General features: G+C 31.4%; 3 protein-coding genes across 3 annotated transcripts; all 3 read right to left on the reverse strand.

Annotated features, from left to right (window-relative positions):
* On the reverse strand, nucleotides 1-27,607 carry LOC147910750 (uncharacterized). Its single transcript, XM_087408963.1, has 3 exons — nucleotides 24,146-27,607; nucleotides 1,206-1,589; nucleotides 1-1,167 (listed from the first exon to the last, which is right to left on the reverse strand). Exons 2-3 carry the CDS (start codon nucleotides 1,374-1,376, stop codon nucleotides 919-921), a joined length of 420 nt encoding a protein of 139 aa, XP_087265089.1. The 5' UTR covers nucleotides 1,377-1,589; nucleotides 24,146-27,607; the 3' UTR covers nucleotides 1-918.
* Nucleotides 12,878-16,317, reverse strand: LOC105148519 (hypothetical protein). The gene is made up of 3 exons (XM_087408977.1): nucleotides 14,439-16,317; nucleotides 13,907-14,143; nucleotides 12,878-13,445 (listed from the first exon to the last, which is right to left on the reverse strand). Exons 1-3 carry the CDS (start codon nucleotides 14,583-14,585, stop codon nucleotides 13,320-13,322), a joined length of 510 nt encoding a protein of 169 aa, XP_087265103.1. The 5' UTR covers nucleotides 14,586-16,317; the 3' UTR covers nucleotides 12,878-13,319.
* Nucleotides 17,517-19,333, reverse strand: LOC147910751 (uncharacterized). The gene is made up of 3 exons (XM_087404071.1): nucleotides 18,716-19,333; nucleotides 18,543-18,621; nucleotides 17,517-18,122 (listed from the first exon to the last, which is right to left on the reverse strand). The coding sequence occupies exons 2-3, from the start codon at nucleotides 18,553-18,555 to the stop codon at nucleotides 17,809-17,811; spliced, it is 327 nt and encodes a 108-aa protein (XP_087260197.1). The 5' UTR covers nucleotides 18,556-18,621; nucleotides 18,716-19,333; the 3' UTR covers nucleotides 17,517-17,808.
* Nucleotides 27,608-27,836: the final 229 nt, after the last annotated feature.

Here is a 27,836-nt window from a genome sequence, read left to right on the forward strand (position 1 = left end):
GACCGAAGATAGAGTTTATTTTATTATATGAAATATTTCCACAGGGAATCCACATAATATAATGTCACATCTTATATGTATATTCATAAATATTTTTACTTTTATTTGTACTTTTAGAAATAAAATTATCTTTGCATACCTTTGGCCACGTATCTTTTAAACCTTACTACGAAAAATGTAACTCAATGTATTTGCTTAGAATAAAAAAAAACATGCATACATTTATGTAAATAAAAGTCGTTATATAGTACTATCCTTTATGTATTATATATTGTAATAAGGGATTGTACTAATGACTTTTGACAAAACCAAATTATATTGATTAAACTAATAATTCTTATTATTGAAATGAGATCGCTCTGAAACTCTTATACATTTATTAATGACATGTAACTTTTAATAATATAACTAAAATATCTTTGAAAATTGTTTTAGTCTAAAACAAATATATATTTCTTTAAATTCAACTTGATGTATAGGAACTCTTTCAGAAATTCATATAAACTCATAAACTTTCCAATTAAATAATTAAATACTTTTAAATACTAAAATGAAAAGAAATCTATTTGAAGAGTTTTAAATTACAAATATATTGAGTTCTATTAAACTTTACGTAACTTTTAATTAAAGTATTATAATAAAAAAAATTTTAATAAACAGTATTTTTTTTATTTTTTAAATGAGAGCATATTATTCATAGAATAGATATTTTGATTCTACTAATTGTTTCAATAATTGGCATTTTTCATTTTCAATTCGTTCTCTGTGCCTCTCTTCTTTCTTTTCCATCTTTCGATTTATTACCGCTTCTTTCCATAATAACTGTTTTTCTTTTAATTGTAATCTCTCATCTATTTTCTTTAGTTTTTCATCTTCCTTCTGATTTTTTATAGCTAATACTTTTAGATGTTCCAATCACTACTTTTCTAATTCCAGTTTTGTCTTGGCAACATATATTGCAGATCCAGGTCGACTTTTTTTTCTTTCTTTAGAAGGTGGTATTACAGAAAATGTTTCAGAAGATGTTGCAGAAGGTGCCACATTTAATAACTCTTGCTGATATTCAATTCTTGAAAGTTTTGTTAATAACGATCCAGATATAGATGATACCGCTTGTTTTCTTTTTGTTGCTGTTGATATTTGCTTATCAGATTCAACGAATGAAGATTATTGTCTTTTGCTCCCAAAAAATGAAGAACCGATTATGTGGTTGCAATTAATATTTTTCCAAACATTTCTTGTATTTCATTAAAATAAGTGAATGTCATTGGACTTTTTCCTGATTTAGAGTTATTGTCGACACATTCTTTATATTTTTTTAACAGTGCATTAAATTTGCATCTGGTCTGATCAGCAGTATCACCTATAATATTCATTAGTTAAATTTTATACTGTATCGAGGATTTCAGATTTTTGTAAAACTTATAAAAAATAATTATACTTACCTCATATCTTAATGTTTGTAAATCTTTCGCAACATTCTACCAGAAGTTTTTGTGTTTTCTAACATTTTCTTTATCACATTGTATAGTAACATATACGGCTAATAGACCTAATATAGTATTATATAGTCCTAATACAGCATTCCACTAGAATGTTATAATACATATATTATATGATGATACATATATTATAATCTGAATATATACCTTATTGCTATCAATTTATGATACTTATTATAATTATAATTATTTATGAAAATATTATCTACAAAGATCAATTAATTCTAAAGAAATAATGACTGTGACTATCTTTCGAAAATATATCGTAGCCAACAATGTTATTCAAACGATTTCAATGTATGATCATAAACAGTGTTACATAGGATGTTTTCTTTTTTGACATTATTTACCTTTTCGATTTGACTTATTAAATTTGACTTATTGTTTATTCTTTTTAACATTCATCGAACGATAAAGATAGAATATTTGTGTCAAATATATCCTCTAAAAGGAAAACAAACATATTCACAACAAAAATAAATATATGTATATGTGCGTGCGTGCGTGCGTGCGTGCATAAAAATACCGTCGCAAGTAGCACAAATGAAATTAGAATCGAAATCCTATACAAATTAATAAAAAAAGTTAACCTCAATAAATTATTAATGTAAAAAAAGTTAATATAAAATGTTAATATAAAATTATTTTCTTATTTATTCTTAATATAAATTATATTAAAAGTGTATAATATTTGCCATTGTAATTTTTTATTAACATTCGTCGACACAAGTAATTTTGTATATTGGAAACAGAAAAAATGATAAAAATTGGTATGCGGGTGCGTTCTAATATCACTTAATTCATTAAAATCATACTTGAACAGACTTAAAACACTCTGACTTTCCCGAGCAGAGGCAAAGTATGTCGATTGAGTTTAAACAAAATTGTAAATGGAAAGCGACGTGTCGATTTGTGTCAAGTGTGTCAACTGTGTCTCTTAAAAGGAAAGCAGCCATTATCATCCTATCTTTGTCCTAAAATTGTATTATACAAAAACATAGGTGCGCAACTAAGTTCCCGCTGTTTGTCAACAGATGGCTCCAGCAGTAAGTACTGGTCGATTCTGACATAACCTAAACGTCATGAACCAAGCTTAGACATATGGTAAACAAACCACTTTGAAACATTAATGATTTTGTTTTTACGTCATATTCTTTTGGTTGTGTGAAAATGTTTGATTTTGTGCCAAATAATTGTCATATACGGGAAGTATTGATTTTCTTCTTTCATTCGAAGAAAACGGCGGCTGAAGCGCATAGAGAGCTTCAAAAAGTTTACGGAGATGCTGCTCTAAGTGAAACAACGTGCCGAGATTGATTCCGTCGCTTCAAACGGTGATTTCGATGTCAACGACCGTCTGCCTGAAGGAAGGCCAAAAACCTTCGAAGACGCTGAATTGGAGGCATTGCTCGATGAGGATCCGTGCCAAACGCAAGAAGAGCTTGCTTCAGTATTAGGAGTTACCCGCCGAACCATTTCCAAGCCATTTTTTCACAATAAAGTTGCATTTTCATCAAAATAACAGCGAGAACTTAATTGCGCACCTAACGGCGTATGACTTTGCTCATGCGGTTTTTTTTCCGAAATTCGAGGCTTTATTGTAAAAAAACTGGTTATACATTTATGATTCAAAGTATTGTCCATCGCTGGCCATTACTTTTTCCCATCTTTCGGGCAGCATACGAATCCCGCGTCGAAAAAACTGGTCATCTTTTGAGGCGATCCACGAATCGATCCAATTTTTGACTTCTTCATAAGACCGGAAGTGCTGGTCAGCCAGGTCGTGTGCCATTGATCGAAACAAGTGATAGTCAGAGGGAGCAACGTCTGGAGAATACGGCGGATGGGGTAGGACTTCCCATTTCAACGTTTCCAAGTATGTCTTGACCACTTTCGCAACATGGGGTCGAGCATTGTCATGCTGCAAAATCACTTTATCGTGTCTCTCGTTGTATTGCGGCCGTTTGTCTTTCAATGCTCGGCTCAAACACATCAATTGCGTTCGATACTGATCGCCTGTGATTGTTTCAGTCGGTTTTAACAGCTCATAATATACTACGCCGAGCTGGTCCCACCAAATACAGAGCATGATCTTGGAGCCGTGAATATTCGGTTTAGCCGTCGACATGGAAGCATGGCCGGGAACTCCCCATGATTTTCTGCGCTTGGGATTATCGTAATGAACCCATTTTTCGTCCCCAGTCACAATGCGATGCAGAAAGCCCTTCCGTCTTTGCCTTTCAAGCAAATGTTCACAAGCAAACAAACGTCGTTCAACATCTCTCGGCTTCAACTCGTACGGCACCCAATTTCCTTGCTTCTGAATCATTCCCATGGCTTTGAGACGTTTTGAAATGGCTGATTGAGTCACTCCTAATGATCTTGCCAATTCTTTTTGATTTTGACAAGAGTCTTGATCAAGTAATGCCTTCAATTCTGCATCTTCGAAAAACCTTCTCTCTTCCACCGCTATGCTGGTCTTCGATGTGAAAATCACCGTTCTTGAAGTGTTGAAACTTATGACACGTTCTTTCACTAATAGCGGCTTCACCATAAATATTTGAAAGCATTCGATGAGCCTCAGTCGCAGATTTCTTCATATTGAAGCAGAAAATTAAAACCTCCCGCAGATGACAAGAATTTGGCTCGTAAACTGACATTTTCAATCGGGAATAACTTTATGATGCAGACACAAATCGACTAATGTTTCTTTTTGGATTATGTTGACAGATTCCCAAGTTTATTGTGTGACGTCTATGATCTATTTATTTCGATCACCACTTACCGCTAAAGCCATCTATACGAAAACCGAATGAGCAAAGTCATACACCTAATAAATATAACTAACTTTTGGAATCTCGATTCACTTCAGCCATCACTGAATCTTTTCTTTTGAATTTCGCACAAGTAGCCACTTTTGCGTTGCCGTAAATGAAATTGGATTAATCCAACTTCACTTGCAACGCAGAATGATTCAGAAGCAGAATGATTTAGAAGGAACTAGCTTCTAGAATCTAGTTTTTCCTTCTAAAATGCCGCGCTCGGCATTTGTTGTGTCCATTAGTAGGCACCTTGAGTAAGTTACTCGAATCGGACAAATTTAGAACACAAAAAAGTTGGAGAGTCTCGAAAGATTGCTCAGCCTGGACGGATATGCCTCATTTAAATCATGAAGTAATATTATTTTAATTAACGAATTATATAATATATTATGAAAAATTTGTAACATTTTTCAAAATTTATAGGATTATTTAGTCGAAGCCGCGTTTACAGTTATAACGTATATTTTAAAGAAATGCTGGATATGAATACTTTAATCCATATAAAAAAAAGTTAAAGTATGTAAGAAATTTACTAGATATAGACACAACAGATATACCAACAGCGTCAAGACTGTGTAGCTCAGTAGCAGAACGAAAGTCTATCAAATCGGAGTAGAGGAGCCTGGGATCGAGACGAGGAGCGTCCTAATATTTTTCTCTGTTCGTAAATTATTTACAGATATAAATGTTAATCCGAGAAAAAATATTTTATATATAATTATATTAAATTATTTATAACTTTATATATTTGTATAATATATAAACAGACATACTTTATATATAATTATATCTAATTCTATATAATCATATATATAATTTTATATAAATATATATTGGGTCATCTAAAAAGTATCCGCGGTACTTTGTCACTAGATATATGACCATTAACACATATCTAGTGACAAAAAACCGCGGATACTTTTTAGATAATCCAATATAATTATATACAATATAATTATATATAAAATATATCCAATTATATATAAAATTATATATATTTTTATATAATTTTATATAATTATATATAAAACATTTTTTCCCAGGAAATTACAAGCTATTCTCTAATAAACAAATCTTCTGCTTTAAAAACTAATTTATTACTTTAAAAACAAATTCACTACTTAAAAAAACAAATTTATTACTTTAAAAACACAAATTATTTTCTTATTTTATTTTTGTGTTTTTGTTTATAAAGTAGTGAATTTTTTGTTTTAGAGCAGAGAATTTGTTTTAAAGTAGTGAATGTGTTTTAGAGCAGAGAATTTAAAGTAATGAATAATTGTGACCCGCAGCGTATGCTTGCATTCGTGGTTGTAACAGATTTCCTAATCTTAATAGTCGTTAACTTTAACACTTAATATTTCGATTCATAGAGCGACACATTTTCTTGTGGAATCTTTATTTTTACGCGAAAATGCATAGATTGAATCTATTTTTATCAAAATTTGAGGTGACCGGGGTATTATCAAGCTTTACCGCCATTATTTATTATTTTTATACGCACAGATTGTTATATAACTTATTTACGTCGAAGCCGTATGTTATTCAAATTTAGTTCCGCAACGGTTTACTCTTTCAACCCACCTCGGAAGCAGGGTTCATAGGGTGCAATTGTTTATGCAGTGGATAGCGCATGCACTGCTTATTCATTTGCTCACATGATCTGGCCCTGTTCACAAATTCTTATGGGTTTTTTTATATTTTAGGTTGCTATAGAGGACTACAAGATTCGGTAGAAGTTTGTGTAATTATTTATAGGGTTGGCGCAGCATGCATAGGTGTACGTAGGACATTCATAGGAATGCAAATAGGGTAATAGAGGTACCTACAGGAACGTAGACAGATGCCCCATGAGAATTAAAAGGTCTATAGGATACAAGTTTGACATATAGTAATATGTAAGCGTACGTAAGACAAAGAAGAGATGCCTCAAGGAAACTGAAAATGCCTATAAGCTAGCATGTCTATAAGCTAGGATGACGTATGCACATCTCCTGTTCTATGTGCACCTACATGTTCCTATACAAAGTGTAGTATCCTATAGATATTTTCCTATAGATATAGATATTCCCCATAAGGCATATTTTCCGCATTCCTATAGGTACCTATATCAATTTGAGAGAATAATTCATAACTCGTAAAAACTAGAAGCCACGATAATAGTTAATAAATGAGGTACGTTCCATGTCGAATAAAAAAAGTCCTGACTGATAAAGAAAATATATACTCATGACTTTTTTGAGTCACCAAACACACTTTGTTTATCACGTGATTTTAAATTTTTGTAGTTATAGAAAAATTATCTTAGATTTTTACGTTTAATTACATCAGTCGGCTACTGTTATAACATTTTGTGTATAATATTTTGTCTAATATGTAAATTATAGGGACTATACAGGGTGTCTCAGAATATTTGGAACTATTTTTGTGTGCAGATAGAACGAATTAAACTGAACTGAAAGGTCCTCTATCATTTTGCAATTTTTGCAATTATTACCCAATGAACAGAATGTCAATCACGACGCATTAAACAACTTTAAGGTATCTTTAAGAGTTCTTTGAAAAATATCTTTAAAATACGTCATAAAGAACTCTGAAAAATATCTTATGCGTCGATTTTACCCGTTTATTCAATAATTTTTAGAAACTATATAACTATTGTGAAAATTACATAATGATACAGGACTTTTCGACAGTTTAATCTATCTGTACACGAAAATAGTCCCAAATACGGGACATCCTATATTTAGGATTGCATCAATGACGTGTACATCATTCTTTTTTCCATGCTATTTTATAGGAGCCTCTTTTTATGGACTGGATGTCACAGATTCCTATGTAAAACCTTGTACAAAAATTTCCTATATTATTCTATATATACATGCTGTTTAAATCCTATAGGTATTGTAAGAAATTTAAAGGAAATAGGCACAACAAAGAAGCTATCAGCGGACTGTGTGGCTCAGTGGCAAGACGGAAGTCTACCAACTCGAAGGAGAGACTTGGGTTCGAGACGAGGAATGCCCTGATATTTTTCTCTGTTGTCATTAATTGTTTACACTATACAAGCTCCTACAGAGACTGTTTCAAAATTTATTGTCAGTATTGAAAATCTATAATTCACGTAACGAAAGTTGTAGATTTTCGGTATTGGCAGTAAATTTTGGAACACAGCCAGAATTTTACAGTTTCTCTATAGGAAAAAACACATGAAAAAATCCATGGAGTTTACAGCAAGATAAGAGCCTCCTCTCATGGGAACCATTCGAATCTACCATGGATACCCATGATTAGACAAACTCATAGGAAAATTTCCCATAGGAATTTGCAGCAGGGGGGTATCAATCATAAAACTTTTTTCTCTAGGATGAAAAGTGAAAAGTTTCTCCATTAACTTCAATAGTAAAAATTTTCATGTTTCACTTTCCATCCTAGGGATAAAGTTTTTTTCATGATTGATTCCCTAAATTTACGGAATGGACCTCTGCATGAGCATGAATAGCTGCTCATATCGTACTGGATTGTATCTTCCAATAGAAAATCTGAAAAAACTAAGCTGATTGAAAATTAAGGCCTAGAGGCTCTATTCTTGAACAAATATCGCATACGGAAATAGCAATTTCATATATAATCGATCAATCATAATCGAGAAACTGTCATTTTCGTATGTAAAAATTATTTATGTGTTCAAAAATAAGGTATCAGTTTCAGAACTCATGGTTAACTCTTAAGGTCGATATTCAGAATCGATTTTTATTTCAACACGGTCTTAAGTAATGTCTTAAGACGCTAATGCAGCCCTCTGAATAGTTTATGACTTCTTAAGACCGTACTTAAAACGATTTTGAATATAAACTCTGATTATGAATATCTGGCTTATGAATCTGGCTTCAACTTATTCATCTCATTCTAATGATAGAATTGAAAGTAGATGAAAATTGAGTTGAATCTCGGTTAAGAGTTAACTATGAATTGTGAAATTAGGCTTAAAAATCCGGAAATATTAAATAAATGCCAAAATATTATAAAATTTATTCATAAAAGTTTATAATTCTTATATATGTTAATATTTTCAATCTACATTCAAAAAGCGTGATTTTTAGATTAATCTGATCGCAAATACAAATTAGCAAACACACCTTTTCCATTATAAATATTGTATTATTTTCACTTTAGTAGAATCGATTTCGACAAATTGTTCTTAGCTCTTTCCATTTTTTAATATTTTAATAAAATTTATTTTTAGTAATACAATCGGCTATTATAGGCGGTTGGCGGTATTATGAACAGCACGATATTCAACTTGCAAAGACAACTACAGCGCAGTTTGTCATTCGTTTACGCAGTACTGCGAGCAGCAGAGCATTCCACAGAACATATATAAAGAGAAATGCGAGCTCTGTATTGAATAATGGAAATGGAGGATAATCGTCGCGCCTCAAATGGTCTGACAGAAAACTAATATCCTATAATGTGTATGTGTTGGAGCATGCAACGCAATAAACCTACACATTCCCAGATGGAGAGAGAGAGAGAGAGAAATAACGTTATTTGCAATCATTTTGATATTAGAATGACAAATAACGTCAGTTCTTTTCTGACTTCGACAATCGACGATTAACTCAACAGCAAGACTGTATATTGTTCTTAACCTTATCTCTTTGTGATATACTTTTATCTCTGCGTTCCTATACTTAACTGATAAAAGTAATGAAAATCTTCTATCTATAATAATAATTCTGTTGATTGAGCTAATCGTCGATTAAGTTAGGCTGCGGTCCACTTGATGCTCCAAACGCTACGCTCCGATTGGTCCACTAATGTTACGAATGCTGCAATCGCTACGCTAGTGGACCGATTGTAGCATTTGTAGCGCCATATGAATTTTAATTTTCGTTGCATGAGATTGATGCCAATCTTAACTTATACAAAGGAAATCCGATTCTTGTATTGTAATCATAAAGAAAATTTCATTGTGATGGAATTAAATTCAGTTCCAATTTTAATTAATTTGAATACATTTAACGACATATCAACTTGTATATATGAAAATGATGAAGAAGAAATTCAATTAATAATAAGTTGTTAAATTTTGAAAGAGGCAAAGCAAACAAATACGCCCAGAATTGGCTATGTAGAACACATTGTCCCGTCACTTACTGCCATGGAATTCAAGAGTCATTTCAGGTAAAATCGCAATTAAAATTTTTTTATTTTATGTGATAGCAAAAAGAAAAAACTTGAAAACGATTATTGACTAATTGACATTATTGTCAATTACTATTCAGTATATTTTATATTTATTGTTCTTTTATTAAATCCATACAAGAGTCATCTAATTTATAAATTATACGAAAATATAATAGATAATTTTATGAGCAGCATTAAAAAAAAATGACATTAATTATTACATTATTAGTATTTTTCATTTTTCAGAATGTTACCTACAACATTTGAATTTCTCTTAGGAGAGATCATCTGAGTATCTGAAAAGAACTGCTGCAGATGGTAATCAAATAATTACTCCAGAGAAACAGCTTTTAGTTACATTATAGTAACACCAGATTCGTATAGGTATAAATTATCATACTTGTTGTTAATATTAATAAATCAACTCAGTCCGCGTTTAAGTCATAATATTATTTCAGATCAATATATATATACTAGATTTGGAATAGGAAAAGCCACATGTATAAGGACAGTACGACGAGTTATAGCGAATTATACGAGTGTAGCGTTATGTATTATAGAATTGCTTCATACAATGGCCAATAGGAAGAAGACTCGAAGAAACAAAGTTTCTCTGATGCTAATGGCTTTCCAGGAATTGTTGGCGCATGTTCAATATACTAGCTCTTAAGGAAAATCCTGAAGCATATGTAAATAGGAAAGGTCATCATTCCATTCAAGCCCAAGTATATTGTTTGTTATTTTGAATTCTATTATTGCTTGTAAAAAATTAAATATAATTATTTTTATGTTATAGGTAATTTATGATCACAAGCGTCTTTTCACCCACGTGTATGTGAAAAATGTAGGATCTGTGCACGATGCTAGGGTGTTCCGATTGTCAGCCTTACAAGATTACGTTTCTGATTCAACAAAATTTCCAGATGACAGCCATCTGATAGGAGATGCTGCTTATCCACTCTTGAAGCAATTAATGGTGCCATACTGATAATGATCATCTTACAGAGACAAAAGAATTATATCTTTTGTCTCTCTTCTTCTCGTATACATGTGGAAAGAGCTATCGGATTATTGAAAGAACGTTGGCGGAGCCTTCTTCATTATTTAGTCATGGGATTGATTGAATACATTCCTTATCATGTTTTAGCGTATTGTGTTGTTACACAATGTATGTTTAATACAAAATGATGACTTTGAAACATTAACATTAGATAATATAGATAATATAGTAGTAGAAATCTGGAAGAAATTCAAAGATGCAATAGAGATGAAGCTGAAGCCAAAAGAAACTTGATATGTATGACACTTAACATAAGAAATGTATGATAATAATGTTTTTTGTAATTATGAAAATGTTGAATGATTAAAAACAGTTAAATTGAATAAAAGTTATACTGTTCAATTATAGGGTTATTTAGTCATGAACTACAAAAAATATGGATTAATTTTATTAATTGTACCTATATTAACGTTAATATATTATTACTCTTTTATAGTGAATGTGAAATAATTTTTAGAAAAAATATTGAGGATGCCATAGGTCTTTGTATAATCATGTTAATATAAATAGTTACTACTTCTTCATAATAGAATTAAATGAAAAAAATTGTTCAAAAATATAATTAAAAATATTTTTTAATTCCTTTTTTTATTTTCTTGAGATTAAGTAACATTTGTTGATCAAAATAAACACAAATAATGAAAAACATTGAATTTTTAAGTCTGAATGGATATTGAAGAATGAATAATATGTTATTGTATATTGTTACAAGAACTAAAAATATTTTTAAATATCACTCAAAATATTGGGTCATCTAAAAAGTATCCGCGGTACTTGTCACTAGATATATGACCATCAACACATATCTAGTGACAAAAAACCGCGGATACTTTTTATTAGGTGTTGGAATTAATTCGTAGCGTTTTACAAGTGATGGGAAGTACTTTCATTAATGTATTTTTTAATGCTCATGTGAAATAAATAACATTCTTTCATTAAAAAACGCTACGAATTAATTCCAACACCTAATAGATGACCCAATATATAATAACTCATACATATTAGGTGTAGTAAAAAGAAATCCATTATTTTTCCAATAGATGGCTTTAGTAATCTGTATCATGCGTAGACGAGATACAGATTACTAAAGCCATCTATTGCAAAAATAATGGATTTCTTTTTACTACATCTAATATAATACTCCAACATTTTTTAATTATATTGTAAAAAGAAAAATTTTTATCTGTTTCTAACATATTACTAATATATAAATTTATGTTGTATTAATACTGCTAAACATTATATATAAACTATATAAAAAAAAATACCTTTGCAGTATAATCAAAACACAACAAATTGGTAGGAGTCTCTGAATATAAATAATAAACAAGGCTAAAAAGAAATTTATAAGAATCGGCGCAGTTGAAAGTACGCAATATAATTTCATAACTAAAACAAAATTTATTATATCATAAAGATATATTCCTTATTATTATGTTTTAGCGTGTTGTGATGTGCAATATTTGACATGATAAATATATGTAAATAATATGCTTTTTCTGTAATTAAGAAAATACTGGATCATTAAAATGATTGTTTAAAATAGTTGTATAAAAATTATTTTTAACAGTCATGATTTTAAACATTTTTATAATACAATAATTATTTTAAAACAATTCTTTTAAACAATTTAATGATTAAATTACATTGCACACTTTAAACCGTACTGACTTTCACTAGCTTCTTTTTATTCTTATTTATTATTAAAACAATACAATATGCACAAAATTAAAAAGAACTGAAAAGAAAACTTAAACCAATGCGATTATTCTTATTAATTTGTATACGATGTATTGGGTCATCTAAAAAGTATCCGCGGTTTTTTGTCACTAGATGTGTGTTGATGGTCATATATCTAGTGACAAAGTACCGCGGATACTTTTTAGATGACCCAATAGTATAATTATTGGAAATTCATGTATTAATTACATGTATATATGTATAACATTTGCAGTAATTTATTACATAGTAAAAATTTAGCATAAAAAAGGCTTCATTTATTCTAATAAAAATAAATCATTTGTGGCAAAAGAGCACAGCCCATATTAACACCTCACTAAAATTAATTAAACATACTAATGCCAAAGCCGAACTTAAACAAAAAAATCACAGTTGAAAATCACCGAAAAAAGTGGACTCGTTATTTATTGACAAGTTTTTCTAAGATATTTAACATTCGATCTTGCCTTTCCACAGCCTCATTATGCATTTTTTTCCTTTCTTCTTTATTTTCTTCCATAACTGCGAGTAATTTTTCTAATGCAGTCTTAAGTTAGTTTCTGTCTTGAATTAGAAAGAAGAAAAAATAAAAAATCAATAATTACATATTGTACAAAAAATATTAAATACGAAATTTGCAAATCCTTTCTTTCAAATATTAATAATATTTATTAATATATTGGTTCATATAAAAAGTATCCGCGGTTTTTTGTCACTAGATGTGTGTTGATGGTCATATATCTAGTGACAAAGTACCGCGGATACTTTTTAGATGACCCAATAGTATAATTATTGGAAATTCATGTATTAATTACATGTATATATGTATAACATTTGCAGTAATTTATTACATAGTAAAAATTTAGCATAAAAAAGGCTTCATTTATTCTAATAAAAATAAATCATTTGTGGCAAAAGAGCACAGCCCATATTAACACCTCACTAAAATTAATTAAACATACTAATGCCAAAGCCGAACTTAAACAAAAAAATCACAGTTGAAAATCACCGAGAAAAGTGGACTCGTTATTTATTGACAAGTTTTTCTAAGATATTTAACATTCGATCTTGCCTTTCCACAGCCTCATTATGCATTTTTTTCCTTTCTTCTTTATTTTCTTCCATAACTGCGAGTAATTTTTCTAATGCAGTCTTAAGTTAGTTTCTGTCTTGAATTAGAAAGAAGAAAAAATAAAAAATCAATAATTACATATTGTACAAAAAATATTAAATACGAAATTTGCAAATCCTTTCTTTCAAATATTAATAATATTTATTAATATATTGGTTCATATAAAAAGTATCCGCGGTTTTTTGTCACTAGATGTGTGTTGATGGTCATATATCTAGTGACAAAGTACCGCGGATACTTTTTAGATGACCCAATATATTATATATTTATTAATATATAATATATATTAATAAATATTATTAATATTTGAAAGAAAGGATTTGCAAATTTCGTATTTAATATTTTTTGTACAATATGTAATTATTGATTTTTTATTTTTTCTTCTTTCTAATATTATATATTATATATTAATAATATTTACATAATAATATATTTAATAATATTTACGTTTTCGAGAACTTTTAGAAGATTATGGAGATGAAGAGATCTCATTGTAAGTGTTACTACTGTTATTGCCGTTGCTTGAAGTAGGACTGGCAGGGGATAATATTGGGTCATCTAAAAAGTATTCGCGGTTTTTTGTCACTAGATGTGTGTTGATGGTTATATATCTAGTGACAAAGTACCGCGGATACTTTTTAGATGACCCAATATATTCTTGTTTTGAAGAATCTAAAATTGGCGTCACCCATGGTTTTTGTCTAAATATCTCATCCATCTAAACAAAAATATAAATCAGGTTTGTTGTATTTTATATTTTAAAACTAAAAAATGAAAATATACCAAAACAGAACAGCAAGTTACGATAATATCAAAATGACATTAAAATGAATCAAAAATGATTGAAAAATGACTTTTAATGATCATATTGGAATCATTTTGACATCATTTTAATACTATAGTTGTTCTGCTTGGATAAGGAGCGGTATATTTATACATCGTGCAATTTTGTGTGTGTGTGTGAGATACACACACACATACACACACACATACGCACACACAAAATTATATACCTCAAAATAAGGCCAAGTCCGTTTGTTGTTACCGCTTTTGTTATTGTAATCCTTAACATTTTTGTAAGTTTTCTTTAAGCCGATTTTATTTTTACATTGTTGTCCTGTAACGTCATATGCCTTTTCTTTTAACTTGTTGGATATCATTTTCCAAAATTTCTTTAGAGATAATTTTCCTGTATGTAATAAATTTTCATGCTGTTTATATGTTGCTAAAAATAATCTTGTAGGTTCATCCGCCCATATAAAGCTATCTAAAATTAAACATTATACATATCTAGATCTCGTTCTGATATATACATTTACCAGTACTGAAAATCTATAACTCATATATGAAAATATATGAAAATAATATGCTTTCATGTTATGTATACTACATATTTTCAGTATCAGTAGTGTATATTGGAATAAATTCAGGAATGGGAGGGGGGGAGGGGGGAATAAGTAACACCGCTATTTTTATCGTTCTTTTTTATAATAATAATTTGATAACACCATTACAATTTTTATTCGATAACTAACTAAAAGCTAAATTCAAGAAAGTCAATTTTTCGATAAATATTTGTAACTGTTATATGTTATTTATTACAAAAAAGTAACTTGATACTTATTAAGAATAGTAAATACAAAAATATAACATACAATACTGGCTTAGATTTATAATTATAGATACTGAATTGATGCATATTAACATCCACAATTATTACTTTCCTTTTTTTTTCATTAAGAAAAAGAAAGAAAATAGCTGTGAATGCTAATACATGTCAAACCAATGTCCATGGACAACACCTGAACCCTATACCTGTCATGGAACAAGTCAGAATGGATTCTAATCGAAATTATCCAATTATTCTGTAGATTTCCATTATGTTTTCTAGAGAAAACAGAGTAATTCCAATCGGAATCCATTTCAACTTGTTCCTTGATAGATATCCAGGGCTATACATATACATACAAGTATATTCATACGTATCATTATAAACTTCATTATCAGACAGTATTTCTTGCTACACAATATTTTCATTATTTTTTTTCTCTTTTGCCTTTTCTAATAATGAGTACAATATACTAAATCTAAAAGGAAAGACACCAAAGTTTGAATATATTGTAAATTATCTTAAAATCTTTTTGTATATAGCATTCCTAACCTTTTCTATTTCGTGCATATCGAAAGCATAGAAAAAGCAGAATAAAAATATTTAAAAAATATTTAAAAAATATTTAAAAAATATTTAAAAAATATTTAAAAAATATTTAATCTTATGAAGCACAAAGATATTCTTCTTCAGTCAGGTTAAATATATAAATGTTACCGGTTTCGTTATCTGTAATTTGGTATTGCATTTTGAAAATCTAAATAAGGTTGTCGTGAAAATGATTTCCCGCCAAATATCTTAGAACGCTGCAGCTAACCTACCTCCCGAGATGAGGCAGTTGGAGCGAAGCGGGAGCGAAAACGATGACTTACTATACACTTTTGCTATGGACTTTTTAATGAAATTAATTAATTTAAACGCAATTATTAAGTAAATCTGGTTAAAAAAATAAGAGTATTATTAAAAAAATAAGAGAATCGATAAAGTATGCATAAAAATAAGTTAATATATTTTTAAAAATTCATACTGTTTGAGATCGGTAATTAAAAAAAAAAGGGTAAGAATTCTTTCGGTCGACCGACAGTAATTGTTATTGAACGCACGCACAAGGCGAGCTCGTGATTTCATCTCGAGCCTGACATTAAGCCTCGTCAAAGTCAGGGATTCATTGTTCTTTAGTCTTTTCAAAACAATTCGGTTCACGCAAACAGACACCGGCAACGGACCATCGAAAGTTCTAGAACAATTCAATTCGCGCACGCGAGCGCCGCGCTCCGACGAATACGTCACGCGCTGTCACCAATCCCGCGTACAGATTTTCTGTCGCGCATGACTGTTACGTCGCTAGAAAAGAATCGAAAGCGCCAATCAATTTTGTACAACCAATGCCACGTGATAATTACGATTGTGGCAAAATTTAATTGGACTTCTCCCAAGAAGAAAGCCCGGACCGGAAGCAATAAATGCTTCGATCTCGCCGGTCCGCGAAGCAGATTGCTTAAATAGTTTACACCGCTTATACCGTTTACACCGCTTAGAGTTCTTAGACTTCTTAGAGTTCGTACTTCTAAAAGTTCTTCGAGTTCTTAGAATCATAGTCTCGCTACTATACCGCTTCGTAAAATCGCCGTGCTAACCGCTTAGTGAAATCGCGATAAAACGAATCTTTCCGAGAAAATCGCCGAGATTTTCCATCACCGCGATTCCAAATACAATTTTGGAAAGGGTGACCGCATTTGATATTTTGTTAATCTAATATTTAATTAATTATATTTTTTGACTCTGTAACTGATTATATTAAAGAAAATTCTTTTGTTAAATTAAAAGAAACGGAGTTCTCTTTACTGTCGTGCATCACATCAACCTTGTGCCGTTCTCTCACTCGAATTTTTCCGCGCGGTGCGCTCTCGCACACATACTAATGTCAGTTTGTCACTAGTCCGTGCCGCAAACCGCGCGTAAACCGCGCTCCATGTAATATTAGCAGAAGAAATAGGCGGTACGTGGTACGCGATTTCCTAGTTGCCTAGTTAATTATTATTAGTTATTGTACCGCGTATCGCGTACCGCGCTCCATGTAATCGCACTCTCAAAGTACGTTACTCGAGTTGAACAAATTTGGAACGTGAAAAAGTAAGGGAGATGAAGTCGTTAGAGATGAAGTCATTATGATATGTATATTATATGATATGTACATACAGATATTATATATACAGATCATATATTATGTTAATAATAAAGTTTTTTCTAAATAAGAAAGACAGTTAATATTAAAATCACATCATTTATATAATGTCTTAATCAATGTATGTCAGTCAATAACCTTAAATGTTTTTCAACAACATACACAGGTGACACTGTGTAACACTGTGTTGTGGCTGTTGGAGCGACTGCTGTGCAATATGGCGCCGATGGTTACCAATCAAAGACGAAGGACAATTGGTGGGAAATCGTTAGGTTGAGAATGAGTGCTACTCACTGCTTCTGATTTTTATGCCATAAGACGATTTAATACAAACTTGATTAAACTAAATACTAAATACAAATATAGATTAGAAAATAGAGACGTGATTGCGCGTGTAAGACGGCTCGGATACCGGCATTGTGTCGCGGAGTTATAATACAAGAACTATGAAAATACACTCTAAGTAATTATTCGACGACGCTAATAATTATCACAGACATGAACGGTGATCGATATCGGTCTCGCGGAATACACAAAGTAATTCGGAACCTTAACTTCTGAGTTCTAATTTATTGACTATCGCAGAGACTTACACGAGGTACGCACGCGGCATGCCATAACACCAGAGAGAGCGAACGGAAGAAGAAGCGGAAAGAACGATCACATCAGCGCCGCGACGGACGCCGCCACTGGCGCTCGCAGCGCCGCAGCTAACGTTCGCAGCGCCTCGACCAACGCTCGCAGCGCCTCGACCAACGCTCGCAACGCCACAGTGTCTCACACAAAGTGTTCCAACTATAACACTGTTATACTGCTCGACACAGTAAAACGCTAAGTACGAACGTGTAAAATATGTCATTGTTACCAACTTTATAAAAAGTTCCTTTATAAAAATTGCCAATTCTGAAAAAATTATAACTTAAGTTTAAATAAAAATCATAAATTTATTATTGATACTAAATATAATTATAAGAATAGAATGGAAGACTGCAATGCATTCTGATGTTACACTATGAAACTAAACTACGTTTTAACAAGTACTTTACATAGAGAAACACAGTGTAACGTCTCTGTGTCCTAGCTGGAAAACAGCTCTTAGTATATCTCCTTGATTTTTGAGAAAATTAAGGTTATTTATTGAATGACTCATTTTTCGTTATACACGCGCGCGCGCGCACACACACACACACACACACACACACACACATGTACGTACATATAATATTATATTTAATATTTTATTTAGTACAAAGAGATAAACTATATATGTACGTACATACATCTAATCTTGATACAAGCTTTCGAATCATATTCTTTACTTACCTCTCATGTTCATTACCCACAATGAATCATTTTCTTGTAATGGTGTTCCGTTATTATTAGTTATTAATATATGCACATCCTTAATTAATTTTAGAGCTATTTTAGTATCTTTATATGTCACAAGTAATAATAGGTATATCTTTCATACGTTAAATTTCGTTTACCGCACTTACTCCTTCAATTCACTTCGGAAGCAGGATTCATAAAGTTGACTCCGAGGTAGATTATTTATAGTTTTGGAACGAATAGACTCTCATATTGTCAGTAACCTTGCGTTTTGGAGCGGCAGAATTAACTCTGTTATTCGGAGTCTAGTTTTGGAACGTATCCCTGAAGATGCGATTACATGGAGTGCGATACGTGGTACGCGGTATAGTAACTAATAGTAACTAAGCAATTAGGAAACCGCGTACTGCATACCACCTATTTCTTTCACTGATGATTCGCGGTTTGCGGCATGGGTTAGTAACAAACTCACATTATTATACACTGTTATGCACTTTTTGATGGAATTAATTGATTTAAACGCAACTATTAAATAAATCTGCTAAAAAAATAAAAATATCGATAAAATGTGCACAAAAGTAAGTTAATATACAATGTTAAAAAAAATTCATACTGATATGAGTTTGTCACTAGTCCGTGCCGTAAACCGCGCGCAAACCACGCTCCATGTAATATCAATGAAAGAAATAGGCGATACGTGTGGTACGTGGTTTCCTAGTTGCCTAGTTAGTTACTATTAGTTACTGTATCGCGTGCCGCGTACCGAACTTCATATAATCGCACCCTAAGTATTCGTTGTACGTTGATAGTGGTTAATAATGTTATGGAAGCACAATAGAACAATGACTGAGTGCTTCGGCGCGTTGTGATTCAAGAATTGTGTCCAATTAGTCATTATCGCCATACTTCGGATTCGATTCCGAGTTACACAAGCGCAAATGCAAATTTCATCCCCACACCTGTGGCACGTCCGCCATAGTTGTTTTCTCTTTCCTGATCCTGCTTGCACTCTTATGAAACATCCTGAGTACGATCTTCGACTGCGCAGATGGTATACATCCCTGCGTAAACGAATGATAAACTGCGCTGCAGTCGCTTTTGCAGGCAGAATAAATGAACGACATCTGCGTAAACAGTAATTGCATAAACGAACGCATAATTGTTCATTTTGTCTTTCGGAAGCTGCTCGGAATCGCTCCGAACGAATCCAGCGTACTTGAAATGCAGGATTCACACTGCATGTGACATCCGTCATACGACATAACGATGAATATCGAACGTTTCAAGTATGTTGGGTTCGTTCGGGGCGATCCCGAGCAGCTCCCGAGAGACAAAATGAACAATGCTATAGAATTAATTCCAAGGATACTTAATTCTGGCCTAGTTTCCACCGAGGGTTTAATCCGGATCAGAATGTAAGACCCAACCAACTACAGTACTGAGTATTCACCTGTTACAATCGAACGACAGAGGAATGTTTGACTGTAGTTGGTTGGTTCTTACATTCTGATCCGGATTAAATCCTCAATGGAAACTAGGCCACTTTTGAAACAAATAAACTCCGCCTATATGGTTAGTTACTTCATATTTTGGAACAGCATTAGAGTTAACTTCATTACTTGGAGTCGAGTTTTGGAACGCACCCCTGAGTGGAGTCTTCAAAGTGGATTCACATACAAGCGTCAAGCAGCGGAAGCATCAACCAATTAGTTGGGCAATATGGGCAAAATATTTTTTACGTAAAAATCGCCTCTTTGATTGGTTGCTGCTTGACGCTTGTATATGAATGTACCTTGTGCTTTAGTTTTCCTTTCTAGTGCCATCTCGTAGGACGCTGAGAAGCAGCATCAAACGTATCACGTGATATAACTTATAGTAATAGAACCGGAATAATCTATCCAGGCAATGAGAATGTCGTCATATGCATAACTTGTGTAAGCGCAACTTGCGCCAATCAACATATCGTTTTATTTGAACATCAATTTCCGCCTAGTTACGTATGCTTTTTACGCTATTTTGTTGTTATGCCGAAATATGGTGAAATCACCATATTTTATGCGTCGTATCTAATTTCTGATTTATTTTAGCTTATTCTGTCTGAAAAAATGCACATGGGTTTTGACTTTGCAACAGTACAATTATAGAAGTCTCGCCCCTTTGCAGGGAGGGGGAGGGAGGATGAGAGTCGCTTCGCGTTATGGTTCATAGACAGAGACGGCGGAGATTTAAAGAGAGATGCTTGCAAACTAAGCACATTATCCCTTCAACCATGCTTCGCATGGAAAGTCGAAACCAGTCATTACCCATGTGAAACAGTACAATTATAGACCTCATTTTGCCTCTGTGACAGATTTCCTAATCTCAATGGTCATCAACTTTAACGCTTAATATCTCAGATCACAGAGCACATCAACGTTTTTTTTTTTTTGCTAGATTCTTTTCATGCAAAAACGCGTCGAATAAGCCTATTTTCATTTGATTTTTGAGATTGCTAAATTGAATAATTATCCATTTTTTATATATATAAATGTTTATTTAATATTTTTATATTAAATAAATTATAATTATTTAGAACAGCTGCTTCATCTCCGATTTTAACGAAATTCGATTCATTATTATCTTTTCAGATTCATTCGATCATCCGCTCATATATACATATACGCGATAGAAAATATCGATTCCTCATCAGGCATACTTTTCGAGATACGTAGGTTACGAAAACCAATTGTAAATTCGTTTAGCATTTCTATTACGAGCGCACAACAGAAATTCTAATCAGCAATTGATTGCATTCATTCCGCATTTCTTTAATTTTCCACAAAATACGCCCAAGTGAATGCCAGCTTTTAGAATAGCGTATTCTAGCAAATATTGTAAAATATTGGGTCATTTAAAAAGTATCTGTGATTTTTTGTCACTAGATGTGTGTTGATGGTCATATATCTAGTGACAAAGTACCGCGGATACTTTTTAGATGACCCAATATAACGTATTCTAGTAAAATTACTAGAATACGTAAGAGACAGAATGAGAGTGTAGACTGTATAGAAAGTTGATCTTAAGTACAAAATATGCAAGCAAGATGAAGGGAATTAATTTAATTCGATTGTTATTTATCAACATAATAATTGTTTTTGTATTATTCATTACAGAGCCGCCAAAAGAGAGAAGACAAATTAAAAACGTTATGGAAGAGTTCTTAGCTAATATTATGGCAGAAAAAGAAGAAAGAAAAGAAGATATTAGAAAACGGGAGGCAAATAAAGAAAAAAGGCGCGAAGAAAACAAGAATGAAACAGAAAATATAAGGAACAAATGGAAGTGCAGAAGTTATTAATATCAATATTACAACAATTTCTTGACAAAATATAAGCTAAGTTTAAAGTTGAGCATTACTAATTGAAGCCTTGAAAGTTTTTTGTTTTATATTGGGTCATCTAAAAAGTATCCGCAGTTTTTTGTCACTAGTGGTGTTGATGGTCAACACATAGTCAACAAAAAACCGCGGATACTTTTTAGATGACCCAATATATTATGAGCTACTCAAACGTCCGAAACCATCACTCGCGATCGTTATTGGTTACAACTGATACGTTTAAATCAAGCTTTCTTTGAAAGAAAAACGACCGGATTGAGACAATAGGCACAACAAGCTGATTCTGTTACATGATGACGCTAGGCCACACGTTGTAAAACCGGTCAAGAAATACTTGGAAGGAGTAAAGTGGGAAATTCTGCTCCACCCGCCGTATTCACCGGACATTGCCCCTTCAGATTTCCATTTGTTCCGATCCATGCAATCGGCCCTTTCTGGAGAACGATTCAATTCTTATGAAAGTATCAAAAAATGGCTTGATGAATGGATCGCTTCAAAAGAATCAGATTTTTTTCATTCGAGGAATCCGTTTATTACCGGAAAGGTAGGAGAAAGTTGTCGTTTCCGAAGGAGCATACTTTGAATAAACTCACTTATATAGATTTGTTTAAATAAACACATTTTTTTCATTTAAAAAGGGCGGAAACTTATTTCCGTACCCAATATTTTATAATTTATTTTATCTTAATTATGAGTTTTAAGATGTTAAATCTCAAAGTTACGTAATGTTATGTTATTTTATTTATGAATAATATGTTATTCCGCTTACGAATAATAATAATAAGGCTCATCCATCAATTTATTTAAAAAGAAATGTTTATTTTTTTGAAACGTGAAAAATATTTTTAAAATGTGGAAGAAGTACAAATGTATTGTAATACAATAAGTCTATTCGCATTGCTAATGTTTTTGCACTCACAACCTTTGCTTCCTCTCGCTTCAACTCTTGATTATAAATTTATCTCTTGTTAAGTTTGCCAAAAATTTTAAGAATTTCAAGCAACTCGAATAAACCTACTATAAGACTGAAATATAATGTAAGAATAGTATAATATGAATAAAAATTAAATTGTAATTAATATCTGTTTATTAATTAAAAATATCTGTTTATTAATTAAAAATATTTCAACAATTTTTTTGGTTTTGAAAAGAATATTTTTAAAATGTTCATTATTGATTATTATATTATATCGATTAGTATTCATTCATCAGTTATTGACGAACTTCATTTGCAATGCATTATTCTTATTCTTTTAATATTTTCCGTATTACTATAAGTAGTATCACTACAGTATTATCACTACAAATAGGTGCCTGTAATTCTTCATAATGTCGGACGCCAACAGTCATTACATCATTTTGTAACATGCAAATATTGTGTAACACGCAATACGCTATTATGAATTCTGGAATTTTTTTGACATCTGTCAAAGATAGACAATCTAAAAGTATTCTGAAACATATTTCTAATTGTCCAATCGCATGTTCAATTTCCACCCTTGTCGATGATAAAGAATAATTAAAATTTTTTTATCGGTTTGACAAATGGCTATTGTCTCGAAACGGGACCAAGAGGTGCGGATAAATTGCATACGCAGCATATCCGATAATATGAGAGTCATTAGGCATCTCTAGAAAACGTGCTATTGGGGAGTTTCGAAAAACTTGAGGATCGTGAACTGATCCTATTTCTCCTGCATAGCAGTGCTTAAAAAGGCCATGTGAATCATATACTAGTTGGACATTTAAGGATGGAAAATCTTTCCGATTTATATAAAAAGTTGAATGAATTAGCGGAGCTCGAATTTTAATATGTGTTCCATCTATGGCACCGATGACATTTGGAAAAGTCTTTTCGAAACATTCCATACATTGAAAGCAACATCTTCTTTAGGCCACTGTATAAATCGAGATGCAATACAATAAAGTGCATAAGTAGCACGTCTTACAGTCCTAAAAGCAGTTGCTCTGCCAACTCTGAATTTGAGACAAATTGATATGTAACAGTCCAGAAAAGTAATAGATGATTATTCTATTTTTTTAGAATATAAAAATATAATATAATATAATAGGATAATAGAATGTAATAGGATAGAAACATAATAAGAATATAATAAAATATAATGTAATATAATATAATATAATACACTACTCAAAAGAATTCTATAAAGTTACACAAACATACATGAAGATGCATTAAATACAATATGATAATACAAACCTATATGAATCAGGAGTAGCCATAAACCAAAGAGCAATATATAATTGCTTTTCTGCTGGAATTGGTTTTCTACCAATTGTGGTTCCTATAGCATTTAATGCTGGTTCAGTGATAAAACCATTTCAAATGTAACTGGATATAGTCTAGAATATAAGATCATGATTTTAATAAAACCAAATGAATAACGTTACAATTTTATAACTTAATGACATTTATATTAAAATATTTATTATATCTAAAATATTATTTAAACGTAACTTTGTTATAATTACGCGATCGACGTAATCTGTAATTTTTTCAATTTCAATTTGTTTTCCACGTGATTTATCTACCATTAATAGAAAAAATAACGTCTGCATAGAGATATGTTTTCGACTTCATTTTCACTATCGCTCGATTCGGAACTATCATCGGAATTTTCATCATTTTTCTTTAAAAATATTAACGAAGAAATTACAATTACTGGAAATCGATTATTGACGTCTTATATAGCGTCCATCTTGAACTCGCATAGGAAATCGTTCCAAATAACTTCATGCGCATTAACTAAACGAAACGATTTCAAAGCATTACGCACCAGTAATGCAGTCTATGCGTTTCATGCGCAATTCGGTACATACCCAAGATGTATTTCTGTTCTGCTCAGTGACTTTTCTTTTTTTCGCGCATGTATCAAGTGAGGCGTGGTTATCGCGAGTTCTCTCTTTAATTTATTTTATAAAACATAAAATAATTGTAAACTGTATATTAAAGAAGAAAGATTGAAGTTATATTGAATGAAAAGGAAAAATCACTTGATAAGATATAAGAATATATGTATGTTGAATTATACAGAATATAACTCGAATTATAAAGAGTATATAAAAAAAGTACAATTATGTCAATTATATACGAGATATAGTAATCATTTATATCTTGTATATAATTGACATAATTGTACTTTTCTTATATGTATAATCACTAAAAACTAAAAACAATACTTATAAATAATTAATTCAAAAGAAATTAAAATGGAAATTAAAAATACTTTTAAATTTACTGATGACAAAAATGTATCATTTTTTAATATTTAATGTATTTTTTTTTTTCAGCGTCATTTAAGAATTTTGCTTCGTGATATAGGCGTATTTTAATATTAGATTTCAATGATACATTTTATCAGCTTTATTTTATTATCGAAAATTTTTTGATTTCTTTTATGTTCAAACATAATATATAAAAGCATAATCAATCACATTAATGATTTTTAACGTTAAGAAATCTTTAATATTTTGTTTGACAAAAATAAAATGATTATTCTGTTTTATAATTTTTTGCACGCGCCTATAACTTTTACTACATCTTCCGAAGGAATTGTTAATTTTCCTCTGTTTTTCAATATAAAACATGCGAGAATACAAATATTGATAATTACGGGTTGTATAATACATTTACTTGTGGTAAGACATTATTTTGATTACAACACAAAATGCTATATTGAACCATTTTATGTAAAAAGTTATAATAAAATCGTGTTTATATTTATTAATAAACAAAAAATCGTCTCATAAAAATTTTAAGTAAACAATATGATTATGTGTTGGCATTTGAAATTTTTATTGGCGGAGGAAAGTCATGCGCATAAAAAGCAGTTACTGAGCAAGATAGAAAGATATTTTTATCCTTTAGATGTTGCTCACAGCTCAACGTCCGTATCTCCCTTCCATTTACTATAAGTTCTATGCACGTGACTATCTACTGTGACGCTGTATCAAGAAAGAGAAGTTGGATATTCAATTTCTAGCATCAACGTGACAAGCAAAATAGACAAGTCGGAAATACAGTGATACAAAAAGAAGAACACGACAAGTAGCTAGATTTAGATTTAAACAAGATGGAATCTGAAGAGGCGATAAATATTTATTTGTAAATAAATTTATCATATTAAATGTTTATTCTAATTAATTAAACATTTATTCTAAAATTATTCAATTTTTTTATCATTCTAAAATAAAAAGTTAGATTAGATTAAATCTGCAGAATATATATGCTTACTTATTAATTTGGACGAAAGTATCAAAATCAATAAGATATAAACAGAAATATTAGTAAAACATAATTTCAATGATTATTTGACACTCTAATATCCATACCAAGACAAAAAAAGAAAATTTTAATAACGTAGTGTTTATATTAAATTAGAAGTTATACTATGTAATGCTATATATTCTTTTATTAATATAATAATCTTCGTAACTTTCGAAAATATTAATTTTAATTATAATTTTCATCTTTTTTATCAAATTCCGTCATAATGTCAAGTATCCAAATTAGTTCACAAGTGTATATTTTCTAATTCTGTTCTATCACTGCAAAGACTAAAGACTGAACTGCGGCTGACACTGTGATCTGTGACGCTTAAAATTTAACGCTATAATCCTTTTGTGCTTTTCGTTATCAACGGCAATTTTGATCATGTGACCTATTTTGACGCTGAAAATAAGTATGGAGCGTTAGTATGAAAAGACACCTTTATAGTGCAGTCCCATGGTGCGGAATTTGCGCAATGCGGAATTGACAGAACGTTCATGCTTAGCCGTGGCTTCATTCCGTTCCGCTCAATGGGACATAGGAAAATAAATTCCTGCAGATCGGAAATCACACATACAGGGACTTCGTTTGTGTATCCATTTTGATTTTGATTTACATTTTCGTCTTTCTGTATATTATTTATACAACATTCGTATTCTAACCATATTGACCTCTGAATTTATGTGGAGACTTAATTACCTTCAGGGCTATGTTCGGGAATTACGCCACACTATAGTGTGCATTTTTGCATTTATAATATACACTATAATTTAGTTATCTGGATAATTCCCGAACGCAGCCCAGATTACCATCCGAGTCCCACCCAGATATCACTCTATTCTTGTTATTACCGAACATTAAATAAAGATGACATGACACTCGGAGAACACCCAGGTAGGAATCCGACATGCCTCATCATGTTGATTAACTATGCGCTTGTAGAAGACACTTTTCTCCGTTTAAATCAGCTTAATGAGGTTAATTTTTATAGATACATGTACACGCACACGCACACACGCAGGTATCGGCGGAATCTGCAAAAGAAATAAATTTGCGCAACAGAATACGATGGAATTGGCGGAATGGATCCATGACCAATCACGAACGTTCCGCCAATTCTGCACCATGGAACCGCACCATTTCTGCCAGCACTGAGAATCTATAGTTTTTGTTACTATACTGTGGCTGTGTTCGAAAATTTACTGCCAATAAAAATCTATAATTTACGTCATGTGCATTACAGATTTTCAGTACTGGCAGTAAATTTTGGAACATAGCCTGTATTGACACAACTGGCAGTAATATACGAACACGGGCTATGTTATCTTTTCCATTATGGATGCACCTACAGACTTTTATATACAAATAAATTAGTGTGACAAATAAATTAACAACGGTAATTAACAATAGAGTTATAACGTAGATAAAAACATACACATTGAAAATGATCCAACTAGGATCGAAACGTTTGGTTTGTTTACCTTCTGATTGTCAAATTATATTTTACGTTTTTAATTTTAAGACATAGTTTTATTTCAATTTTTTAAACTATTTATACAGTTTGTCAATTTATGTTTTAGGCTCGTAGCCCTTTTTCCTCTTTACTTATTTTGATTTATTG

Source organism: Acromyrmex echinatior, chromosome 1 (assembly GCF_024713525.1).
Source record: "Acromyrmex echinatior isolate Ae372 chromosome 1, ASM2471352v2, whole genome shotgun sequence".
Classification (NCBI taxonomy): domain Eukaryota; kingdom Metazoa; phylum Arthropoda; class Insecta; order Hymenoptera; family Formicidae; genus Acromyrmex; species Acromyrmex echinatior.

Coding starts and splice junctions, on each gene's coding strand:
- LOC105148519 (XM_087408977.1), bottom strand. CDS start 14,585: ATGATATCCAACAAGTTAAAAGAAAAGGCATATGACGTTACAGGACAA. Junction 14,144..14,438: donor GGACTTGGCCTTATTTTGAG/GTATATAATTTT, acceptor ATTTTTGTTTAG/ATGGATGAGATATTTAGACA. Junction 13,446..13,906: donor ACACTTACAATGAGATCTCT/TCATCTCCATAA, acceptor AACTAACTTAAG/ACTGCATTAGAAAAATTACT.
- LOC147910750 (XM_087408963.1), bottom strand. CDS start 1,376: ATGAATATTATAGGTGATACTGCTGATCAGACCAGATGCAAATTTAAT. Junction 1,168..1,205: donor AAATATTAATTGCAACCACA/TAATCGGTTCTT, acceptor AAAAGACAATAA/TCTTCATTCGTTGAATCTGA.